Below are 26,477 nucleotides of genomic sequence, written 5' to 3'. Positions count from 1 at the left end.
ACGATTATCTTCGACGCAGTCCAACCCGTTTACGCCATAATCATCGATGGCATAATCTCTGCCTTTTTCGTCCAAAGCCACAAAGAGATGCGTGCATGGATCAATCATACTCCTTAGTCTTCTCCTCCCTCTCCCTCATCTCCATACTCCTTAGCAGTCGAGGTTTTTGAGATAAGAAATTAGAAAAGAGTGGATCTTTGGTTACTCTGTTTCGTTGTTTTCTTTTGAAATTTCTTCTATTTTTTTGTCTATTTGTCACACTATAAGCTTTCTCAAATGTTGAGTTCGTCGACGAAGAAACAAATAGAGAAAATTTGCTTTGTCGTATGATTTATGGCAGAATTGCTATGATGAGAAGGGGAAGACTCGTCGAGAAATAGCGATCAATTTGTGAGCGAGAGAGAGAGAGAGAGTGGGGGGGGGGGGGGGGGCTCAGGGTACGAGGGTAATATTGGGTTTTAAAAAAAATTATATTGGTCACGTGTAGTCACATGTACATAGATATTGACGAAGCATTAAGGGTAGTATTAGTCAATTTTCAAACAGTAAGGATACATTTAATCAATTAACTAAACCATAAGGATAGTTTAAGAAATTTATCAAAAAAAATCACCATAAAACATAAATGAATTATAGCAAATATATGTTGCTTGAGCAGTGACCTACTTCCCAAACCCATTGCACCAGAACTGGCTGAACTACTTTAGTAGCACCAAGAACTAGTGACCAACAGAACACAATGGGGCCATTTCATTTTCACCTATTTCATTGTGCTTATCGATCAAGACGATTACTAGGAAAGATGTAATAAGAGAGAGATAAATAATCTAAACCCATGTCTTAGTATTTATAGATCAAGACGATTAAAGATGTAATAACAGAAAGATGAATAATCTGAAAAATCTTACAAGAGAAAACCCAAATTAGTCCATCAGTCGTACAAAAGAAATGTTCCACACTTACACACTATAATGAGGACATGATGTCCCATCAGCCATGGAACGTCTTCAGAGGAAGCAGCTGGAAACGTCTGAAAATTGGGAGATGAAATAAAGAGCGAGAAAGTGCTCAATTTTCTCAACCGTTGAGTAATTTTCGGTTCCAGACCAGAGATTGGCAATGGCAGAGGTGTCCTTGTCTAATGTCTTGTGATGTGGACGTGGTGAGATGAGATTCTCTGCCCCCATGACCCACTTAAGGCCAAGGCTAGATTCTAATTTCTAAACAAGAATTGAACGCATAATAGATCTTCATGGATCTCCTGTGCCCCCCCATCAACAGCTAGCTATTGCTAATTTGCTATCCATCCAAAACGGACGAAGATGATGCAATGAGGCGGAGTGGTTGTGTGATTGCAATCATCCCAAGTTTCCAAACGCCTGGCCACCAAAAGATGCCAAACTTTGGAAAGCAGCCAAGCACTCAAAAGAATGGTAGGTCCCAACTACCCCTACCTAGGGGCTTTAACGGGCGCGGGGCGTCCCTCCATCAGATCAGAGAGCTAGCCATAAGCCATGAGCCTGCCTAAATTTATGCAGACAATTTCCATGCGTGCATTGTTGATAATTCAGATTTACCCAGTCGTACAAACAGTGCCTAGTAACAGTACAGAAAAAAGAACCCATAACCACATAAAATAAAACCAGTTGACCTGCCCATCCCCATCTGCATTCTGCAAAATTACTAGAAGAAAAAGAGAAGGTACAGTGTCTCATGTAAAAAACAATTTATCTAGAAGGGTCCTATCATACTCATGAACACTCAAATCAATGGCTGCTTGAGAATTCAATAGCCTTTCTAGGCTTCTACCACAGGTTAAAATCTGTCAAGAAATGTGAAGAACCTCCTGCCGAAATAAGACCACTCAAATCCATCCAAATACTTAACTCACCACTTTTTCACAACCAGTGAAAATTACAAAGATAACAAGGAGCTTGGTGTTTCACTGTAAAAGGAATCACGCTGTTAAACTGATAGCAAGTGCAGTGTTTCAGAACGTCATAGGAAGCAATAATTGAAAAGTGCAAAGCAGAGATGCTGATGAAGTAAAAGACAAAGCATCAAGAGGGGAAAATGGGCCATATTTATTTCTCTGAGTCCTTGAGTTCCATCAGTACCAGTATAGACAAAAGGAGAAAATAAAAAGAAAAAACAGGGCAATAAAGAAAAAAGAAACAAATTCTGGTGATTCCCTATTATGACCCCCTTTGCGCAAACCTATCTGATTGAACCTAATTCTACCTTTCTTTCTCTTCCCCTTCTCAAATGATCTGTTAGACAAAGGACTTTGGATTTATATTTGACTGAGGTATAACTCATCAGCTCTGCTATGGTACAGACCATTAGACTACACACATCTTTGACAGCTCTTGTTTTCTTTGTTTTGAATCATTTTTCTTTTTTTTTACAACAGAGAATAGAGTGGTGAAAAATGGATTGGAACCGCAACCCTTAAAACTACCACCACCGTCACCCCTGCCACCCTCTTCAAAATCCTCTCCTTGGCACGAGATCAATCAAGAAGTTACAGGACAAGAAACCCTAATGGAACATCAGGCACCACCTATGGCTCCACTTTCACCCATTCATAACGTCCAGGGAGGGGCATATCGTTAACAGGATCAAAGTTGTACCTGCAAAAATCCCACATGGGCAGAAGACATAAGTAACCAATCATGAAAGAAGTAAGTCCTTCCTTTTGGTGTCTAAATCATGGGGTGAGGAAAAAGATATCAGAATATTAAGTTTAAGATATATATGGTATACTTCTCAGTGAAAAGTCTCTGTTGTAGTTGCTCTGCACCAGCAAAGAACTCCTCCATCTCAATCGTTGTTGGGATGTTTCTTTCCGCTGCGTTTTGTGATCTCCGATTGGTCACAGTTGAATTGATAGGCCTGGTAGTAGAACCAGGCGTCCCGATGGTGTCAGAGTCCCTTATCAAACTACAAGGCGTGGTTTCCCTGTTGTTCCTACATACAAGTAATTAAGGATCAAATTAACAGTTGGGAAAAGCTATGATAAAATCAACAATATCAGAAGACCATCAGAAATAAAGCTTATTAGTTTGACTAACAGTAGAATAACACATATAGAAACCCCATCCTCTGGGCTGCATCAAGTAATAAAATGAAGCAGGAATCTAGAACAGTAGAACCACAAGTTTCATTTCAGATTAATTTAAGAGATTATGATCTGCTAGTTTTGTCCATCAGTGACAGTCCCGGAGAAAAAGCAGCCATGAACATGATCCAGCTAGTACCATGGCCCTATGCACCTTGCACCATACTAGTATCTTGAATAAAGTAAACAGTTGATATTTCAACTCCAAGTACCAGATTCCTAGCAAGAAGGTTAAAGATATCAGAGAATGTATATCCACAAAGATTACAGAGTTATTCATTTAGTTTGAATAGGAAAGCATAACAGAACGGTCGGGAAATGATTACTGCCCCAGGCCCAGGTCATCAAACAGAACAAACAATTATCTTAAATAAAATTCATGCAAATTTTATCAAAGTAACCAAACCTTTGTTTTTATTTCTCTAAAATGATTTTGGGGAAAAACACATTAAATCCGTTTCTCTGTATGGGAAAAAAACAACTTTGCATATAAATAACCCTTAAACGTAAAAGTATATTGCAGGGTGTACCCCAAAGCCCAAGTCAGTATCAGAACCTATTCACTGAACAAACCCCTCACCAGAAACAGTAAAGATTAAATAAGTCATTTTACATAGTAACTAAGTTCCTCGAAATAAGCTAGAAACTAGAAAGATAGAAAGGAAGAAAAAACAGAATAAGACATACAGAAAAGAAAAAAGAAATTTTAGGAGTATGTTTTAGATTTTTAGCAGTGCCCAAGTTCCAGAAACAAAGAGAAAAACAATATAAAAAAGTAAGTTCATTATAAAATTCTTTTATTAACTAAATTGATAAAATCTGTTTCAAAAACCTTGAGAGAAGGCTAATAATTCTTGGTACGCAAGAAGCGAGGGGAAAGAAAGAAAATAGATAAATAAAAAAAAAAAAAAACTTAAGAGACGCATTAATGGCTAGTAAAAAAATACATGAAGAAAGGAACCCATCAAAAGAGCAAAACAAACAAAAAAAACAAAAAAAAAAATGAAATAACTGTTTTTCACAGTCACAAGTTTCAGAAACAAACCGCGAAAAGAACTATTAAATTTTAAAATGAAATATCTTTCAGATGAAGAAGAAAAAAGAAAAAAAATAAAAAAAAAAAGAAAGAAAGCAAACATGAAAACTTTCAGACAAGAAAAACCAAAATAAAGTGGGTTTGTTTTAAGCACCGAAACAACCAAAAAAAGAAATCTCCTTTTCAAGGTTAAGCCCACCTTCCACAAAAAACAAAGCAGCTTTAGAGCTCCTAGGTACCAAGAAAATTTAGAAAAGGTAGAAAAGAAACCACAAAAATTGAACGTTAGAGCAACAAAAATCTTTCGGAATCAGGGCAAATCAGAAAACAAATTCAAACAAATAAATAAATATACTTGGGTTTCTAAAACCAGCAAAAATTCACTTGGAAACAAAACAGAAACACTAGAATAATTGATTTCTAGAGCACCAGAAATGGGAGAAACCCTCGTCACAACATCAGATTAAAAAAATGAACACTTATAAAAGAACACAAAACCTGTGACGAAGAGAGTATGAAGATATCTATGAGTGGAAAGAAACAGAAATACCAAAGAGAAGAAAGGGAAATGGAGCACCCACTGAAAACGAGCAAAACCCACCTTTCTCTTCCTTCGATCTCCAAAACATTCTCGCCAAATGAAGCTTCAATACCCACATCGTTGTTGTTCTCCGGCGCTCCCTCGTCCTCCTCGTACTCCAATTTGGTCACTTCTTCTGCCGACAAGCCCTCGTCCTTCTTCGAACAACTCAACGAGACAGACCCAATAGACCCAGAATTCACAGAACCCAACCTCGAAATCGTTCGACCATTATGGTTTTGGCTAGGGTTTCCCTTGCAGCTCTCTTTGGATGCGCTCTGCTGCTTCTTGGAATCATTGCCACCAGCCACAAGTAGGGGAGGCTTCTCAAGCCTTCGGCTTCGGAGCTGTAAATAGGACGACCCAGAGTTCGATGTGGACGATGTCGGCATCGTCTTCTGGAGCCTCTGCAAAGCTAGGGTTCTGGCTCTGGTTCGAACCCCAAAGGAAGCCTGCGAGACTTCCATCACTGCAACTTCCCCTGTGATCTTAGCTTTCCTCATGTACTTCCCCATCTCTTCTTCTGCCTCACTAAGCTCTCATGGAACCTACTATACACGTTCAAGAGAGAGGAGGGAAAGGAGAATACAAATGGAAGAAGAGAGCAAGAAAGCTAAATGCACAGGTGGAAGAAAGAGAGAGAGAGAGATGGTTCGTTGTTGGTTAGATAGGATCGATTTGGACAGTGTAAGAGGGAAATGGAGGTGGGATTCCTATTTGTACCTGTAGAAGGGGAAAGGTAGGGTTGGAACTTGAGATTTGGCGGGATTAAGTTCTTTGTAGTTTGTATTTTCAATTTCTCGTGATATTTTGACATGAGACCTGTTTCTCTGAATATTTATTAGGGAATCCTATTTTTCTAGGAATCAGTTGGGATTTTTCTTTTTTAATTTTACAAAAATTAAAATTCCTTTTACTCAATGCCCTCCTCCCAAACAAATTCTTTTATTTTTCTTTGTATTTCATTAATCTTTTTCCATTAAGTAAATGACCATTTTACTTTTTATTTAAATAATTAAAAAAAAAAACTAATTGAATGTGAGTTGAATGAAACTCTTGCTCTGTGGGTTGGGAGGAATTAGTGCCCATTGAATTCCTACCATTCCTTAATTTTGAGGTGACAAGTGTAGGTTGGTTTACTATTTTAGCTAGGCACTGTTCCCACAATTTTGCCAGGTTTCAATTGGTGTTAGTTTCTATAAATTGTAATTTATTGCTCAGCATCAGTGTTAAGTGAATGCTCCTTAATGCTCTTCTTGATCAAAATCCTTTTGGGTTCCTGTAAAATGAAAGAAAATTCATGGAAATTTCTATTTTTTACAAACAAGTGTTTGGTTGCATTTGTGATGGCCAGTGTTTTCAAAACCGGAACGTATCAGACGGTCGGACCAGAAAATCCGAGAATCAGTTACCTAATTGGTTTTATTTCATCTCAAAACTGTCTTTTGGCCACTTCTGACTTTAAATAATGGTTTTTGACTGTTTTTTGTTTTATTAATTTTTATATTTTTTATCAGAACAAGTTATCGTTCGGACCTAAAACAGTTCCCTAACCGATCCCATTTTAAAAACCTTGATGATGGCAATTGTAAAAAAATGTTTTCAAACAATCAAGAGGAAAAACAAAAGTGTGATTTGCTTTTGATTCAATATCGTTGGCCAAGGAAATGACATGAAAATAATTTGCCAATGATTCAATATCTTTTGTTTTATTTGCAATCAAATACAAGCTCTAGTTGTCGGCTTTTTTGTTCACGCATTCATCCATGTTTACTAGTGCTGTTCACTGGTCGGGTTGGGTCAGTTTATTGAGAATTTTTCAACCGATCCAACCTGGTTGAGTTATCTGAGATAGAAACTGAAACTAACCCAGTGTTAAGCAAAACCGACTTGGTCGGTTTGAGTCGGATAGGGTCGGTTTCGGCTCTAAGTTCATCCATGCCCCCCATGGCTACCTAGTTTTCTAGAAATATATTTAAAACTGAAATATGTATTTTAGAAATATATATATATATATATATATATATATAAGCAAAAATATACATACAAATATATTGGAATATATATTTTCTAGAAATATATATCTGACATATTTCATAATATATATTTTTTAGATATAGATATTGGAATATATATTTTCAGATATTTCAGTTTTTAGTTAAGTAGGAACTAAGTCGGTTCGGTTCAGGTCAGTTTCGGTTTTCACACAAAAAAACCGAAATCGACCCGAACCATCGGTTTATGAATATGTACAACCCAAAACCGACCGATGCTGATGAAAACCCGACCGGTTCGGGTTGGGTTGGTCCAGGTTGATCGGTTTGGGCCTTCTTATGAACAACCCTAATGTTTACATTAGATTTGTAGGCAAATTTGCATCCCTGAATCCTTAGGTTCATAGGGTCATGTTTGGGTGTAGGTTACTATATTAGTATTATGGGAAAATTCCCGATCATCCTATACTTTGGCTCGAGTGATAATTTGGTCCCTGAATTTTAAAATACGATGATTCAGTATCTAAATTTTCAAAATGTGATAATCCAGTATCCAAACTTTCAAAATGTGACAATCGAGTACCTGTTCGTCAATTAACCATTAAGTGACATTTGAAAAGTCAAAAATGTCCTAAGAATGCCATCTAATTCTCTTTATCAACAATCCAAACAGTGACAATAAAATGAACAATCCCAAATTCTAGATTCTTCTAAATAATCAACAATTTTTTTGAATAGAAGAGGCTAGGATTTGGGACTGTTTAATTTTTTGTCAACGTTTGGATGGTTGATAAAGAGAATTAGATGGCATTCTTAGGGCATTTTTGACTTTTCAAATGTCACTTAACGGTTGATTAACGAACTGGTTAACGACAGGTACTGGATTATCACATTTTGAAAATTCAGGTTCTGGATTGTCGCATTTTTAAAGTTTAGGGACCAAATAGTCACTCGAAATGGCATTGGGGCCCAAAGTACAAGGTACTAATCGAGAATTTTCCTTTAATATTATTCATAAAATATAGTATAAAAGTCATTTTTAGTTTTATATAATAATTTGATTGTTTTAATTTAATTCATTTATACTATTCAATATCCAATTATAGTCTATATTCCATTAAAATGCCACATAAATCTCCAATTTCAATTTTGCATCTACCAATATCCAATTATTTGAACAATGCATGTGGTTTGTGAATTCTCATTTAAAGATCGTTCTTCTGGTCAATTCCTATGTGAGTGATCAAACAGGCCCTTGCATCAGTACCACATTTTCTTGTGCTTTGGATAAGAGTCCTACTTTCAGGGTGTTTGGTTCCATGGGCGTTTATTCAATAAACACTGTCACATAGGCATCACTTCAGTAGTTTCCCTCTCTTACTCTTTCGTATGCATCGAAAATGACAAAAGTGGACTTCAGTTTTCATGCAGGCCTATTGCTTAAGGAAGTTATTTTTTAAAGATTTTACAAATGGTTAGGCGTTTTTTCACTGTTACGCTGATGTGGAGCCTAGTGGCGCCTATTTTTCGTAAACAGTTGTAATTATTACCTTTCCTAATTTTACAAACAAATAAAATACAAACATTAAATAAAAAAACATAAACAAAACCAAACACATACTTTATGCAATTCTTTTCCCCTGCATTAAAAAGGCCAGTAACCTCTAGAATAAGTGGGGTATCAACTATAGTAAGAGATAGGTGAGTCATTGTTGAAGGGCAATACCTGATTCCTACACTCAGATGTAAATTCTAGACCCTAAAATCTACTAAAGTTTAAATCCATAAATTCTAAAGTTAATATGTAAATGGCTTTGGTAGAGCCAAGTATTTTCCACTTTTTTCTTGTTTGTTTGTTTTTTTCTTCTTTTGGTATTTTCTAGTGAACATCAACTTGGTGACACAAGACCAACAACTGGCCCAAAATAACCCATATTTTGCCTATTACATCATCGTCGACATTGAAGATTCAAGATTGAGACCCACCATTCAATGGGTCACATGGTGAAAAGTTCTTTCAATTGTTTATATTTGGAAGGCAAGAAAAAAGTTTTCTAATAATTCAAGAAGACATAGAATAAATGTACGTATGGTCCTAATCCTATATACTACAAATAGCCTATTGGGACATGACAAGTGGCATGTTATTGGGGCCAGTCCCTTTCCCTATATTTTCATAGTTAATTATTTTGTAAGAAACTACCCTAACTTAGAATTGGCCAATGCATCCATGTAATGTCCTAAGATCGATGTAAACTTTGAATTCGTACTGAGTTCTGAGGATGGATTATTTTTTGGCCCCTCAATCCCCATTTTCACTTTCACTTGAAGCTTTTCTCTTCCATTTTACAGGGATGAGTTACCTTGATCTATAACTGAGAATTGTGCTTATCATATCAATTCCTACTCAAAGATTTTTCCTTCAAACCAAACATAGCCTTACTTAATTAGTTTGTTTTTATGGTGTTGTTCTCTTGTGCAAAAATAAATAAATAAATCTTATGCACATTTACTAGTATCTACATTGGATTCAATTCAAGGGATAAATCTCAACCACTTTGGCCATGTCTGAGAGTGCTTATGTTAAAAATAAGTGCTTATTCGTATAAGCACTTATTTGCATTTGGCACCCAACTTTTTCAAGTGCTTATTTTAAAAAATAAACACTTATTTCATATTGGGTGTTTGGTAGTCTTTTTCTCCAATAAACACTTAAATAAGCATTTGTGATTATTTTGTTCTTCATTTTCTTTCAAATTCTTTAAATATACCCTTATAAAAGTACTTTTACTAAATTATTTTTACGAAAATACTTTTACGAAAGCACTTTTTATGAAAGTACTTTTATGAAACCACTTTAATAAAATCACTTTTACAAAGTTCTTTTGTAAAAGCGCTTCTATAGGAGTAATTTTATAAAAGTACTTTTACGAAAACACTTTTACAAAAGTACTTTTATAAAATTCAACTAGGGATAATTTTATAAGTGGCATTTTAAAATCCAACTAAGGATATAATTTTGGAAGAAAAAAAAATGAATAAGTGATTATTGTATAAGCATTTAAAAAAAAGTTGGAAATTTGGATTTAAAAAATAAACCCTTATTTTAAAATAAACACTTATTTCGGACTTATTTCCCAAACACTAATAATTACTTAATGGTGTGATCCCAGCCCAAATAAGCACTTATTTTTAAGCACTCCCAAACATGGCCTTAATACCGTGGTCTATTGTCTACTTTTAGTTAGTTTTGACTTTTGATCAGTCAAGCTTAAAAATGTATTCAGCACTAATGTTGGGTTTGGTTTTCTATAATTATGTGAATGCCCCATGTGTTCTCTTTTTATAGGGAATTACTTTGGTTAATAATTGATCAGTGCATAGTTTGTAATTCTTAAACATTTCCTTTGGTTTAAATCGAGGAAAATTCCAAACATTGAACAGGTTGTTTTGTACATGATACCTATCACTATGCAAAGGACATGAAATGTGAAACAAACACATGTACATGGCATGGAATTCTACCTTGATTGAGGACTGACCCATCCTTGCACCATAACAATTCTCATTCAATGGTTTCCCTTTTCATTAGAATTCTTCAATTTCAAAGGGTAAAATTTAATAACAAATATTTAGTGTATGCAACTTGGTGGGGTTGGGGAGAATTGAGATTAGTAGTTGGTGGACCGGTGCATGATGTAAGGCCATTAGCTATTCCATAGAACTAGGGGTGTAAACGATATTTGAAAATTCGATTTTGAATTTGATATTCGATATAATTGAATCGAATTTAAATAATTCGAATATGACCTGATTCAATTTGATAAATATCTGAATTCGATCGATTATTTAGTTCTTATATAATATATAAAATATTTTATATAATTTATATATAATAATTAAGTTATATAAATAATTTATATATTTATATCCTTTATATCAATGAAATATTTATTTTATATATTTATTAATTATCTAAAATAATTAATTAATCGAATCAGATTCGAATTTGGATATTGCTGATCCATTCGAATTCGATCTGTTTACACCCCTACATGGAACAGAAGTTCTGCAACTTTGTAAGTTTAGTGCCCATTTGAGAGGGCTTCTACGTTGATTGATCCACTTTGGAGAAGCTACTTAAGATAGCTTCACCAGAAAGTTGAGCCCTGAAAATGGAATATATGAAGTTACTTTTCATATGATGCATGTGCCAAAATAGGCTTCCAAACATGTTAGAAACGTTCAAGGATTGTTCTATACTTTGAAAATGATTTGAAATAAATAGAGAGAACGTAAATGATTGACCTTGAGCAATTGAAGCAAATGTAATGCCCATGGCTTCCTTCAGACGTCTAAGAGCTTCGGAACCTTAGAGAAATTAGTGTTTAGCATGCAAAGTCCAACTCTATTTGGTTCTTTAAATCGAGGTGAAATTGAATTGTAATAGGTCTAGAGTCCAACTCCTAGTGTCTAGTGATGATGCACAATCTGACAGCTCTCACTTGGCAGGTGACTTGGACTCCGAGTTGGAGGTTTCCCTTGTCGGTGTCTGAGTTAAATTTGGCCGAACTAAGTCTAGCCGAGCTGAGTAGTTCTACAAGAGAATAATGTTATAGTGCTTAGGTTGTTTCTACCCGGGTGGGCACTCCAATGCTTAAGTCAGCGAAGAGTTCTTTAGAATTCTAAAAAGTTTAGAGAATGCAAGAGCTTAGTCGCATGTACCTTCTCTGAGGAGAATGGTGCCTTTATATAGGTGTGGGGAATTAGAGACCTTCTGTAACGGGTCCTAGATCCCCAAAGAGCCGTTTCCGCTAAGTTGGGCAAGGGTATCTTTGTCGGTTACATAATCTATGCGGAGAACTGAGGTCCGTCCGGTCAACTCTGACACGGATGATGTGGGTAGGCCGGCTTAACAATAGACCATTAATACTCCAGAGAACTCGATTTGGTAACGGACCCATATAATAGGTTGGCAAAGCATACCTTGCAGGTCACCACTTGTACCCTGCTTAGCTCGACCGGTCCCCGAGGGAGGTCGCTCCTTGCATGGGAGTCCTTTAGGTTGGTTGAACTAGAGTACTTTAAGTCGGCCTTAGGCGAGATGCTACTATTCGACCTGCCGAGGTGATCTGCTTACTCAGTACCAATGTATCACTTGGATGCCACGTATCATGATGTTACTCAAAAGGCCAAATTACTACTCATTTAGCATGCAAAGTTGGGGTAAAATCAGAATTGACATAGAGTCCAAGTGTTATACCATGTGCTAAATATTGACATAGAGTCCCAAGTGTTGACTTGGTTTGACACATTAGCTTTGAGGACTCTTTATATCATTATAAATGACAATAAAATTAATTTATAAAAACAAAAATTCAGCACAACCACAAAAGGCATTGTCCTTGTAGCCAATCCATCATAAAAGTGCAATGGAAAGAAAAAAACATGTTTGAGAAAAGAAACCATGAATTGGTACGAATAAAAAGAAACATGTTAACAAAGTTGCTGCTAAGCTCTACTCAAGATGAACTTAAAGTAGATTGATTGTTCGGAGTATTTTCCTTATGTTTTAAGTTTTAAAATCACTAGGAGTCCTGAAAATTGGAGCGCATATAACAAATTTTGACTTTAATTAAATGGGATTAGTGGTGGTTCTTGTAAGTTATTTAGGCTCATAGCTATGGTGAATGTAGCTATAAACAATATTTAGCCGCGCAAATGGTGAATCAAGCTAAAAGTTGATCACTATCAATGCCTTCTGCTACAGATATCTTATATCCGTAGCAATAACCAAAGTTTTACTATGGTTTTTTTAGGCCCATTGTTAATTTTCAGTAGTTACAGACCCATTCTCTTATAGTGTTTGGATTAGTAGAGGGAAGGTGTTAGGCACCCCTCTCTCTAAGCTATAACGATAACCCAATATGTAAGTTATTTAGGCTCTCAACTTCTTGAATTTCAATTTAAAAAAGATGAAATTCCAAAATCTTGTGAAAAATCCCTTTCAACATCTTTTAATCTTGGTTAGGGGATTTTATTGGGATTTAAGTACTCATTTCCCTGAAACCCTCGCATTTCTCCCTATAATTCCAAAATTATAAGGAGTTTAAAGAGAATCTTTCACTGATTTAGAATCTTAGGAAAACCGAATTTGAATTACCAAAATACATGATAATAAACACCCAAATAAGCAAGAATTAACTAAAAACATTACTAACACAGGTTAAGAAACCTAGGAATGACGCTTTTTACTTTTCTTAAAGGTTAAAACGTGAATACACAGAGAAATAGGGCGGTTATGGAAAGTTCCAGCCCTAGATTCCGAATTTCTCTCAAGTTCTTGCAAGAAACTATTGTGGATTTGAATGAGGTTTTCTCTTTCATTTTTTTTTCTTCTTAAAAATCTCTACCATAGCTTAATTTCTGCCCTATTATAGAGAGGGAAGGTTGGGGCAGGTCTAAAACTCGTAAACCACGTGTCTAGGGTTACAAAAAAGCTTAAACATGTAGAAAAACTAAAAAAACTTCATTTGTCATGCTTTTCTAGAGGATCTTTGAGGATTTAATCAATCAAACAAAGATTTTAATGATTTTTCTAAGGTTTCTCATGTCCAATGGGGTTATTTTCGAATATGTTCACGTCAAGATCAAATCTGACCTTTCAATGGTTGAAAATGTAAATTTCAAATGGTTATAATGACACTTAAGTCAATTTTTATATTCAAGAAATGTTACTTTGGGATTTTTGGGTTCTTTGTTGGAAAAAAAATCTTCATTTATCATGCTTTCCAAAGGATCATCAAGGGTTTAATCAATCAAACCAAGATTTTAATGATTTTTTTTCTAAGGTTTCTCATGCCCAATGGGGTTATTTTGAATCTGTTCATTTCAAGTTCGAACCTGACCTCTCAGTGGTAGAAAACGTAAATTTAAATGGCTATAATGGCACTTAAGTTAATTTTTATATTCAAGAATGGTTAATTTGGGGGTTTTGGGTTCTTTTAGTCTCCTTGGCTTGTCCTAATTGGTTTAATGGTCCAGTGGAATTTAAGTAAAGTGTTGACATCAGCCCCCCACTTTCTTAAGGTCTTAAGTTGGAACAAATGAAGGAGTGATATAATTTGGTAAATTGAAATGAAATCTTTCTATTTTAACAGTCAAATGGGTGAGTTAAGTCATGAAATTTAACATATTGAGTTTTTTTGGGTCTTTAAATATGATGGTGAGGTCTAATTGGTCAAATAAGGCATGGATAATAAAATTTACTAGCACGTAATATTTGCCTGATAGTGGGTCAAATGAGAGAGTTTTGGGATGAAATTTGATGGGTATGCATTTTTAAACATCTTAAACCTGATGAAAAAGTTCGACCATTGATTAGAAGTGTTGATTAAAAGATTTGGTTCAGATTAAGGTTTTAGCTTATGGTTAATCCATGAGAATGCTTGAAGTAGAATCTTGCTTGTTTAAGGATCAAATGGAGGAATTAAGTCATGAAGCTTAAGGTATTAGGGTATTTAGGGGCCTTTGATCATGGTGGTGATGTTTGATTGGTCAAATGAGGTTTGGATGATGGGGATCTATGGATGATAACTTTTAATCAATAATATTTACTAAAATGGAATCTTGTCTTGATGGTGGGTTAAACAAGGGAAGGGAATTTTGGGATGAAATTTTGTGGATAGGCATTTTTAGACATCCTGAATTTGATGGAAGAGTCGGATTATTGATCAAAGGTGTGAATTGAAAGATTTGATTCAAATCAAAGTTTAAGCGTATGGCTTATCAATCAATGAGAAGTAGGGGTGGATTCGAACTGAGCCAAGCCGAATAGTACGAGGCTCGAGCTCGACTCAAGACTATTCTACAAGGCTCGAGCTTGAGCTCGAGCTCGGTTCGAACCAGAACCTTGAGCTCAAGCTTGGCTCGAGTAAAAAGTTCATAAGCTCGAGCTCAATTTTGAGAAAAAATATTTTATAAAAAAAAATTATATATAAAAAATATTTTTTATTTGATATTTAAAAATAAGAATTATAATAATTAATAATTATAATATTTTTATTATATATATATTATTTTCTATAGTTTTATTATATATATATTCGAGCCGGTTTGCAAGCCTCATGAGCCGAGCTCTAGTAGGCTCAAGCTCGGCTCGTTTCATAATCGAGCCAATGAATTGGGCTCGAGCTCGGTTGAAACTGAGCCGAGCCGAGCTTTTCATGAGCCGAGTTTGATCAGCTCGTTGCCACCCCTAGTGAGAAGGCTTGAAATGAATCCTTGCCTTTTTTGGAGGTAAAATGAGGAATTTAAGGCTGAAATTGGATGGGTGGGTTATTTTGGGGATTTTGAACTTAATGAGAGGTGCTTGGTTGTTTGGGCTATGATTTCTTATACACTTTAGTCATAAACATTAAATTTGAATCTTTATTGATCAGACAATTAACAAGGGATTTTTGGGGAAGAATTTGTTGATCTTGATTGTCTAGTTTTTATTCATTGAAACATAGTTAGGATTTTTTATGGTGAATTGTTGTAGATTTGAGGTGGGATGTGGAGGCTAATTGTATCTTAGTATCGTTAAGCAATGGATGTGTTCGATTTAATTTCATGGAGTCAAGGTTTTAAAATTGCTTGGATCAGAACCTTTAGGGATAAAGTTGGTATGGTGAATGGTGAATCTTTGGAGTTTGGTTATGAAAATTAACATATAGTTAAGTTATAGTTTCTTAAGACTAAGAACCATGTTTGATTGAGGTACTAAAGCCTATGTAGTGTTTACTGTTGGTCTCAATATTCTTGTTATTTTTTAAGTTTACTCACGTGGTTTACATGTGAGAGAGGATTTTAGGTTTCAACAAGTCTTAGGTTGGTTTGGTTATGTTTTTAAGTTTTGGGGTCTCGAAAGAGGGTATAAAGAGGTAGGGTGAAGGAATCGAATAGAAATTGGGTGATGACAAAATGACAACTTAATTTGTCATGTGACTAATCTCACTAGTCTTATTAGTTAATGGGCTAAGGCTCATTTTTTAAGTGGTTCATTTACGTAACTATTGCAAGTTTTATTGGGCTTAAATAATGTATGGCGTAGGACCTATAGAGGCCTTATATCAGTCCATATGGGTTCATCACATGTTAGAAAACACATGGGTTGAATTCATTGAACAAAGGTAGTGAACCCCTAAACTAATTGAATTGAGCTCAATTTTGGCCAAAAACTTAAGTGTAAGTGACCCTTGGTTTTAGCTACCCTATGAAGCCTAAGGATAATGGATTGGCATAAGATAATGCCAAATAGGTTTCAGCCCTATAATGGTCTTTTTCTCTTAATCTCTCAGCCCTAAATGATCAAAACACTACTAACAAAGAATGACTTTTTCCTTGACTGGCAAATGGAGTATCACACCCTCAACTCAAATGAATCCCAGGATTAAAACCTTTTTTGAAAACTTTTTTTTATAAAATAATATATCACAAATGTAAATACAATTTGTACAGAGGTTTCAAAAATAGTTTCAAATCCATTACCGTTAGTTTTAGGTTTCCATTAGAGAGATTGTAAACCCTGATTTTCTTTTTTCTAACAAAGGGTTTGATCCTATCACAATGATTACCAACTCAGGTAATACTCTAAACTACTCCAACATAGCTAGGTATTTGACCCTAAGAGGATTTCACTAGTTGGCATATCAAAAGCAACCTAGTCTAAGACCTAGTGCAATATCATTATCAAATTTGGGGTTAAGTGTAGCTTTTCAGTTTTTGCCCATTTATCTCTAAGGTCTAGGGCATAACTGGAATTTGGTCCATGTTTAGTGTTTCTTTCAAATACCCAATGACTATACTTAGGGTTTAGCCCTAGCAACTGAGACAAGTTTATCCACCATTTCAGTAGTACATAGTGTCAATCTTGTTAGGATAAATTCCCCAAGTTAATCTAATGGATGAGAACCTTTTAAACTAACATAAGTCTCAAGGTGTCCAGCTTAAGGGGTAATTCATAGAAACATACCAATTTGAACATAAAACAATAATGAACTGATTTTATTAATACATAAAACAAAGTATACATCAATCTAATTGGAGCTAAGGGCATACACTATCCAACAACACTTCCCTACAAATTTAACAAAGTATGGGAGATATTCTTGATGTTGACTGTATGTCGTGCTCTAAAAGTTTTTCCTTTCAATAGATCCAAGCTTGTTATTTTCCCTAACATAATGAATTGTAATTGTGTTCTTAGGTTATAGACAAATATATTAATACAATATAATAGGGCCTTTGGTGGTAAATAACTAGAAAAGTTAATGTCCCTATAAATAAATCTTCTATTTGAAAACAATAATTTGTTGATTCTTTGAACTTGTTTGTAATAAGCAATAGAATTTTCCATTTATGATTTCAGAAAAAAAAGGTTTAAGAAAGACAAGCAAGAAAGAATTTTATACATGTGTGTACTCTCTACTATTTTTAGGTGCAGGCAAGTTGCTATAAACAAGCTAAAAACATCTCATAAAATTTTCATGTAGGACAAGAGAAACTAAGAGAAAGATAAGATTTTTTGTTTTAAATTTAAATTTTATAAAAAAAAATTCCTTTTATAAACAAGAAAAGATATTAATATAAAAAACAAAATAATTAACTAATCAAATACCCATGAGACCTAATCTATAAATGAGATTAAGAGCCAAAAGAAAGATTAATTTACAGGGAATTATATGATGAATTTAGGATAAAGGAAAAAGTGAGAAAGGACTAATTATGTATGATGGACCTAGGACCAAAAACATCTAATTCACATCTTAGCTTATCATAATTGTGAATGGTAGAAAATGTAAGAACAAAAAAAAAGTAAAATAAAACACACTTATCTTCCAATATAAAAGCTTCCACCATGTGTAGAACCAATTGGAGGCCATGATTGTCATCAAAATGTAAGCCATAGTCAAGTCTACCATGGAATCAAATTGCAATCTGTATATCTCAAAATAATATTAATCTAATCTATAAAAAGGAACAGAAAACATATTCCAACTTTACGTAGCAGGGAAAACAAAGATTTATCATTACCTTTTCTTATTGTTGTGTGGCTTCTCATCACTATTGTTTTGATTCATATGGAACATAAAATTAATACTGCTCATGGATCAGGTAGCCCAACGGGCTGGCCTGACCTACCTTATTCTATATTGGATTTGGACAAATTTTTAAGCATACAGGCTTGAACTCGTGCTCCAAACACTAGGCCTGACTTTTTTTGGGGCTAGGCTCGGGCTTTTCCAAATAAGCCTAGCCTAAGCCCGAGCTCGACTTGATAATGTTATATATATAACAAAAAACATAATAATGCTTTATATAATAGGGAAAATTCCGAATAGGTACCCTGTACTTTAGGCCAAGTGCCAATTTAGTACTCGAACTTTAAAATGCGACAATCTAGTACCCGAACTTTCATTTTGTGGACAATTTAGTACTCAACGTTAATTCACCGTCAATTAGAAGAATCATATGATATTAAATATTTTCAAAATACCAAAACTAACCTTTACAAAAATATACAAACCATTTTACCCATCCTAAAACACGCTCATCATCTTACTGGTCAACTGTTGTATCAATAGCGGTGTCGATGACATTCTTTTCCTCTTCCTCTTCCTCGAACCCAACTTCTTGTTGTCTTCCTCTTCCTCACGTCCACCCTCTCCTGCGAGTCACAGGCCATCGCCAAGAAGTCAGTTCAATTGCTGTATCAATGGTGAGTCTTTAACCTGAGACTGAGATTGCGAGGATCATGCTCATCCACTCGTCTCTTTAATACAACTACTGTTGTATCACCGGCCATAGCCATTGATACAATTACTGTTCAACTAAGCACAAGGAGGTTAAAGATGGAAACTGAGTAGTTGTATCAACAGTTGCATCACCGGCCATCATTTAGTCTCTTTCACTTGAGACTGAGACTGTGAGTCTATTCAACTGTTGTATCAATGGCGATCCAAGAGCTATTCGACTACGAGGGTCCTTCTGTTGTTGATGATGATTTGCTGATTCCGTAGCCACCTTGGATGGCTACCACCAGCTCAACCTTGCAGACCACCACTGCCACAACCTTAGGTGGTCTGAGAGTTGGTCCATTATGATGGGAACAAAGGTACCTGCGCTGCCATTCGGAGGTCCATCTCCTAGCTCTTGCCTAAGACGAAGGAAGAGGTCCGGATGCTTCTCAATTCTAAGCATCTTTGGTTCTCCACAACCTTGCAAGCCATACCTCTGTTATTAGCAAATCATCAGCAAAGCTCTAGTTCTCCCATCCGTCGAAGGTCCGAGAGCTGGTCCATTGTATCCAGCAAACTCTGGTTCTCCACAACCTTGCAAGACGTACCTCTTCCCAGAATATCTGTAATTCTCCTAAATCCAGCTCCTCCACCCTTTGTTTCTAGCTTCTCTATCTCTCTAGATTCACTGATGAAAGTTGGTCTGGCGGTGCAGCTGAAGAACAAACACCCCCCAGGAGTTGTTCTTCATGCATTGGAGCTGGTCGCTAACGATGACAATGGTGGGGAGCTCAATTCCTTCTTTCATGACATTGAGGTGGTGCAACTGGTCTACGACATTGAGGAGGGGTCAAATCCAGTCGTTGTAGGAGGAATAGAGAGGGATTATGACGCAGCATGGAAGCAATGAGAACCGGAGCTGGCTATGCAAGCACCGGGCGTTTGCTAGCACCTAGCGAATAACACGATTTCTCTAGGAGAGAGAAAAGGTGGCGAAAATAGGAAGAAGAGAACTTGAAGAAATTCTGAAATCTGAAGTATGAAAATTGATGATTAACTTTGGGAAAATAACAGTATTTATAATACATTTGGGAATTGTAAAAGAACTAGGAAAGAACATGAATCTTGATCTTGATCTTGATCTTCTTGGGCTGTCCTGATAAGGTCGAACCCTCTTGGAATTCTTGGGCTTGATCTTCCACCGTTCGATCTCCCTTGATCTTCTCCATGCATGAATCTTGGATTATCTAGAATTCTTGGATTCTTGATAAGTCTTGGAGTCTTGGAAGAGTCTTGATGGATCTTGAATTATCCTTCTTTGGCTTATCTTGGACTCTTGGCCTTATCCTAGGAGCTGCCGCCCCTAGGAGTGAGATGGGCCTTGGGATGGGCCTCCATCATTCTCCCCCACTTGGAGAGGACTCGACCCCGAGTCATGACGAGGATAGGCAAGTGTTATCTCTGGCAGGTACCGGTGAAGGTCAGCAACGTTAAAGGTCTTGGATATACCCATATGATCTGGTAGGTCCACTATATAGGCATTATCATTAATCTTCTTCACAATCTTGTATGGACCATACTTCCGAGGCTTCAACTTGTTGTAGGAACCTACGGGAATTCTTTCCTTCCTTAAGAAGACCATAACCTCATCACCTACATTAAACACTTGAGGTCGGCGGTGCTTGTTTGCGGCCATCTTGTACTTGGCATTGGATTGCTCTAGCTTCTGCTTCATGGCGTCTTGGACGGACCGGATTTGTTCTGCCATCTGCTCTGCTGAGATACTGGCACTGGGTACCTTGGGTAGTTTCACTAAATCCAGTGCATGGTTAGGGACCTTCATGTACACGATGGAGAATGGGGATCTGCCTGTAGAACTATGCACTGCATTGTTATAGGCAAACTCAGCCTGGGCTATGGCGAAATCCCACTGTTTCGGCCGTTCCCAGCATATGCTGCGAATTAAATTCCCTAAGGTTCGATTTACCACTTCTGTTTGTCCATCTGTCTGCGGATGGGCTATACTGCTGAAATTAAGTGATGAATCGAACAACTTCCACAAGGTCATCCAAAAGTGACTGAGGAACCGTGTGTCACGATCTGAAGTGATGGTCTTGGGTACCCCATGTAAGCGAACAATCTCCCTGAAAAATAACTTGGCTGTTGCAGATGCATCTGCTGTTTTCTTGCATGGGAGGAAGTGAGCCATTTTTGAGAACCTATCAACCACCACGAAGACGGAGTCCATGTTCCTCTGGGTCTTTGGCAAGTCTAGCACAAAGTCCATGGACAAGTCTTCCCATATAGCAGTAGGAACGGGCAGGGGCATGTAGAGACCTGTGTTCTGGGTTTATCCCTTAGCTGTCTAACAAACATAGCACCTGCTTACGATGGTAGAGACGTCCCTTCTCAATTTCGGCTAGTAATATCGCCCCTTAACAGCTTCTATTGTTTTGTCCCTTCCCAAGTGTCCTGCTAGTCCACCCCCATGCAAATCCCTGATGATCTTTTCGCGGAGGGAGGTGCAAGGGATACACAACTGTTCCCCTTTCATAAGGAACCCGTCATAAATAAAGATGTCTTCTGCTAACTGCTTATTCACACATTTCTCTCATACCTGTTGGAAGTCTTCATCTTGGGCATATAAGTTTCTTAGGCACTCAAAACCCACAATCTCAACGCTGAGGGTCTTGATGAGAGCTACACGCCTACTAAGTGCATCAGCCACTTTATTTTGCTGTCCTGTCTTATACACAATTTTATATGGGAACTTGTCTAAAAAAGCAGACCATCTGACATGTAAATCACTCCTTAATTGCTTTTGCCCACTAAGATATTTTAGGGCCTGGTGGTCAGTATAGAGAACAAATTCTTTCGCAATTAAATAGTGTTCCCATGTTTTCAAGGCTCTTATCACAGCATAAAATTCCTTGTGATAGGTAGACCACTTTCTCTTGGCTTCACATAATTTTTCACTAAAGAAAGCAATGAGCCTTTTCTCTTGGGACAATACAGCCCCTATGCCAACTCCATTGGTGTCACATTCAACTTCAAATAATTTGTTGAAGTCTGGTAAGGCAAGAATAGGAGCAGTACATAACCTTTCTTTTATGAGAGCAAAACTTTGCTCTTGTTCTTCCCCCCCCATTGAAATTTCCCCTTTTTCAAGCATTCAGTAATGGGAGCCATGATACTACTAAAATTCTTAATAAAACGCCTATAGAAGGTTGCCAACCCATGAAATCGCCTGACATCTGTGATAGTGGATGGGGTCGGCCACTCCCTAATGGCTTTCACCTTTTCCTCATCTACTTTCACACCATCCTTGCTTATAATAAATCCCAGGAATAATAAATTATCATTCATAAAGATGCATTTCTTCAAATTAGCATATAATTTATTTTCCCTCAATGTTTTCAGGACCTCCCTTATATGTCCCACATGCTCAGTGATAGATTTATTGTATATCAAAATATCATTAAAATAGACTACCACAAATTTACCAATGTAGGGGCGCAATACCTGGTTCATCAGCCTCATGAAAGTGCTGGGTGCGTTGGTTAGTCCAAAGGACATGACCAACCACTCGAACAAGCCATCTCTAGTCTTGAAGGCTGTCTTCCATTCATCTCCGGGACGGATCCTGATTTGATGATATCCACTCCTGAGATCTATTTTTGAGAAAACTACAGCTCTACTTAATTGGTCCAGCATGTCGTCTAGCCTAGGAATGGGAAATTTGTACCCAATGGTGATCTTGTTAATGACCCTGCTGTCGACACACATTCTCCAACTGCCATTCTTCTTAGGTGTTAATAAGGCAGGTATTGCCCAAGGACTCATGCTGATTTGAATGTGTCATTTTTTCAATAATTCTTCTACATTTTCTCGTAAAATTTCATTCTCCTTGGGACTCATCCTATAATGTGGGAGGTTAGGTAGACTAGCACCTGGAACAAAATCAATATGGTGCTGTATATCTCTCATGGGAGGGAGTTCATTTGGTAACTCCTCTGGAACTACATCATTAAATTCATCCAGTAGTCCCTGTATTTCAGGTGGAATTGTATTTTTATCATTAACATCTTCTCCTTTTACGACTAACAAATGTATCTCATGAGTATCCTTACATTCTTTAACAAATTCAGCATGATGATGGGTGATGGTAAGGAAATTTTTCTCATGTGCCTTTGGAGTATTTGTAATATTTTTTTCTGCTATGGGTAACAAAGTATAACGCGTACCTTCTTTTTCAAGATGTGCCTTGCATCTGTATCAAATTACCAAGGCCTCCCTAACAAAATATGGCAAGCATCCATATCTACAATATCACAATATGCTTCATCATGGTACTTACCAATTGAAAAAGGTACCTTATAGCGTTTTTCCACTCGTACGCCGCCTCCTTCCTTGATCCACCCAATTGTGTATGGGTTGGGATGTTTTTCAGGAATCAGCTGTAACTGTTGGATGACATTCCTGCAAATAATATTTTCCTGACTACCACTGTCAATAATTAAATTAAATAATTTTCCCTTGACAGTACATTTGGTACGAAATAATCTGTGCCTTTGAGAAGTATCCTTATTTTTCTGGGACAACATTAATTTTCTTACCACACAAGTATACTTCTCATGTTCATATGGACCCTCTTCATCCTCCCCATCAGGTCCACAATATACTTCTTCCTCAATATCTTCTTCCTCCTCCCTTTCTACCATATTAACTGCCTTCCTCCTGGGACAGTCACTGGATCTATGTCCAACCTCATTACATTTAAAACATTTAATAGGAGCAGGCCTTGCATAAGGGTTACTGGGTTTAGGAGGGTTGGAAGGATTACCTCGAGTATGTCCTCCTGTAGTAGCCTTACCGGCGTTAATTGTACTTGCCGGGTGAAAAGGTTGTACTGCCGGAACTGATTTGTTTCTGTCGACAGTTGCCGGTCTGTTGTCGCTCCCGCTGTACCGGCGATAATTATCACTGCGTGCCTTGTCCTGAAACATTAATTCTGCTTTCAAGGCTAGGTTCCTTGCTTCCTGCACACTAAGAACCATCTGTACACCAATTTTATCTCTGATAGACGGTCTTAAACCGCTTAGATAACGGGCTGCCTGCTGGTTATCACTTTCAGATAATTGATTTCTTTCAGCTAATCTCAAAAATTCAGATGTATATTCATTAACACTACGAGAACCTTGCGCATACCTCTGATAAGATTCAAACACATATTGTTCATAGTCAGGAGGTAAAAATCTACCTCTGATTAATTGTTTCATGCGCCTCCAGGTTCGAACATGACCCCTTCCTTCTCTCATCCGGGTCTCTCTCATGTCCTCCTGTAGTAGCCTTACCGGCGTTACTTGTACTTGCCGGGTGAGAAGGTTGTACTGCCGGAACTGATTTGTTACTGTCGATAGTTGCCGGTCTGTTGTCACTCCCGCTGTACCGGCGATAATTATCACTGCGTGCCTTGTCCTGGAACATTAATTCTGCTTTCAAGGCTAGGTTCCTTGCTTCCTGCACACTAAGAACCATCTGTACACCAATTTTATCTCTGATAGACGGTCTTAAACCGCTTAGATAACGGGCTGCCTGCTGGTTATCACTTTCAGATAATTGATTTCTTTCAGCTAATCTCAAAAATTCAGATGTATATTCATTAACACTACGAGAACCTTGTGCACACCTCTGATAAGATTCAAACACATATTGTTCATAGTCAGGAGGTAAAAATCTACCTCTGATTAATTGTTTCATGCGCCTCCAGGTTCGAACAGGACCCCTTCCTTCTCTCATCCGGGTCTCTCTCATCCGTTCCCACCAAACAGATGCGCCTCCCTTTAATCGGAAAGCTACTAATTTTACCCTTCGTTCCTCTGGTATTTTCATGTAATCAAAGAACCTATCGACTTCTGTGATCCAATCCAAAAGTCCCGCTATACCAAGATCTACCTTGAGTTTAAATTCATCATTATTCCTACGAGGGTTGAAGTTACCTTGATTGTGCCAATTTCTACCATTTCTGTCATTGCCGGGAAGAACTGGAGCACCACCAAATTCGAAATCGTCATCACTGTCGTCGTCAAGAACTGGGTGTCGGGATGCAGTAGCGACGGGTGGTCTGTCATGGTCGTCTCCTGCGATCTGCTGTGGATCTGCCCAGATTCGTGGGATAACCTCCCGTAACAAGGTTTGCAGTTGTTCAGTCACCTTTGCCAACTGCCGTTCGATGTTACGTGTGGTTGTACGCTGCTCTTCGATTGCTCTCCGAACAGCTAGGAACCCCTGATCTCTGTTACGGGGTGGGTTGCGACTGCTACCGTATGGGTTGGACATGACTGGGCGAATTCCCTTCTCTGATACCACCTGACGCAGCGTGGAAGCAATGAGAACCGGAGCTGGCTATGCAAGCACCGGGCGTTCGCTAGCACCTAGCGAATAGCACAATTTCCCTAGGAGAGAGAAAAGGTGGCGAAAATAGGAAGAAGAGAACTTGAAGAAATTCTGAAATCTGAAGTATGAAAATTGATGATTAACTTTGGGAAAATAGCAGTATTTATAATACATTTGAGAATTGTAAAAGAACTAGGAAAGAACATGAATCTTGATCTTGATCTTGATCTTCTTGGGCTGTTTTGATAAGGTCGAACCCTCTTGGAATTCTTGGGCTTGATCTTCCACCGTCCGATCTCCCTTGATCTTCTCCATGCATGAATCTTGGATTATCTAGAATTCTTGAATTCTTGAATTTTGACAATTCTTGAATTCTTGAATTATCTTGGGATAATCTTGAATTCTTGAATTATCTTGGAAGAGTCTTGATAAGCTTGGATTCTTGATAAGTCTTGGAGTCTTGGAAGAGTCTTGATGGATCTTGAATTATCCTTCCTTGGCTTATCTTGGATTCTTGGCCTTATCCTAGGGGCGGCTACATCTTCGGTAACCTCAGTGTCTTCTTCCTTGGCACTACCAAGGCCAATGTTGGCCATTGTGTCTTCCATAGAAGAAGTTGTAGAAGTCATGAGAGAACAGAGAGAGAGAGATGGTTTCTTTTCAAATTATAAGAGTTGTGCTGCGCAGAGTGAGAGACGAGAGATTAGAGATGATGTCAGTTGAGATTACTTGGGCTGCCAATTTAGCATTTTCACTGCCATGATGACTTCCAAAATTCATATTGTTCATTGCCAATTTTCCATTTTCGCTCTCAAGGATGGGACCCATTGCTTAGATTTGGACCCAATCTCAATAATTGCAAGTGTGAATAGTAGTTCACTTGCATAGGTCAAAATAGCTAATGGGATCATTTTTGTAATTTCAATAGAGAATTCATGCATTACTCAAAATGCTGAAGGATATTTAAGTCTTTTCTTCTAATTGATGATAAGGTATGCCGGGTATTAAATTATCACAAAATGAAAGTTCGAGTACTAGATTTCTGCATTTTAAAGTTCGGATACTAAATTGATACTCGGCCTTACAGAATACCTATCGGGAATTTTCCCTATATAATATATAACATATTATTAATAATATATAATTAATATATTATAAAATCTCTGTTAAGATCGGGCTTCAGGCTCGGGCCCAAGTTTCGGGCTTTATGTAAGGCCAGGCTCAAGTTGGGCATGGCCTCGTAGTTTTATCAGGTTTGTCTTACAACATTTTCTTTTTCTAATTTTTTAATTGGCCCTATGTGCAAATTTTATAAACCAAATCCCACTACCTTCCTTTTGTCAAATTAAGAAAAAAACCATTGGTGCTTTGATATCTTTGAAAACATTCAATTTATTTTCATCCCTTTCTTTGCAACCACACATGGCTTTAAAAAGAAGCTTGCTAAACCACCAAAATATCAACCAGGTCCTTTGTAATTGTGTATGTTTCAACTGTGCATTTAGTGAAAAAAAAAGGATACTATGTGTACACTTTGTGTTTACTTATGTATGTATTTTACAGGTGGCAA

At 37.1% G+C, this 26,477-nt stretch overlaps 1 protein-coding gene across 1 annotated transcript; it reads right to left on the bottom strand.

Moving 5' to 3' along the window:
- Positions 1–2,063: 2,063 nt before the first annotated feature.
- Positions 2,064–5,595, bottom strand: LOC104602191 (cyclin-dependent kinase inhibitor 3). The gene is made up of 3 exons (XM_010265795.3): positions 4,759–5,595; positions 2,767–2,970; positions 2,064–2,633 (listed from the first exon to the last, which is right to left on the bottom strand). Exons 1-3 carry the CDS (start codon positions 5,250–5,252, stop codon positions 2,564–2,566), a joined length of 768 nt encoding a protein of 255 aa, XP_010264097.1. The 5' UTR covers positions 5,253–5,595; the 3' UTR covers positions 2,064–2,563.
- Between the last annotated feature and the right edge of the window lie 20,882 nt (positions 5,596–26,477).

This window comes from Nelumbo nucifera, chromosome 3, assembly GCF_055504915.1.
Source record: "Nelumbo nucifera cultivar China Antique chromosome 3, China Antique-T2T, whole genome shotgun sequence".
Taxonomy (NCBI): Eukaryota; Viridiplantae; Streptophyta; class Magnoliopsida; order Proteales; family Nelumbonaceae; genus Nelumbo; species Nelumbo nucifera.
The sequence above is the reverse complement of the archived record's forward strand: the minus strand, read 5'-3'. Positions and strand labels throughout refer to the sequence as shown.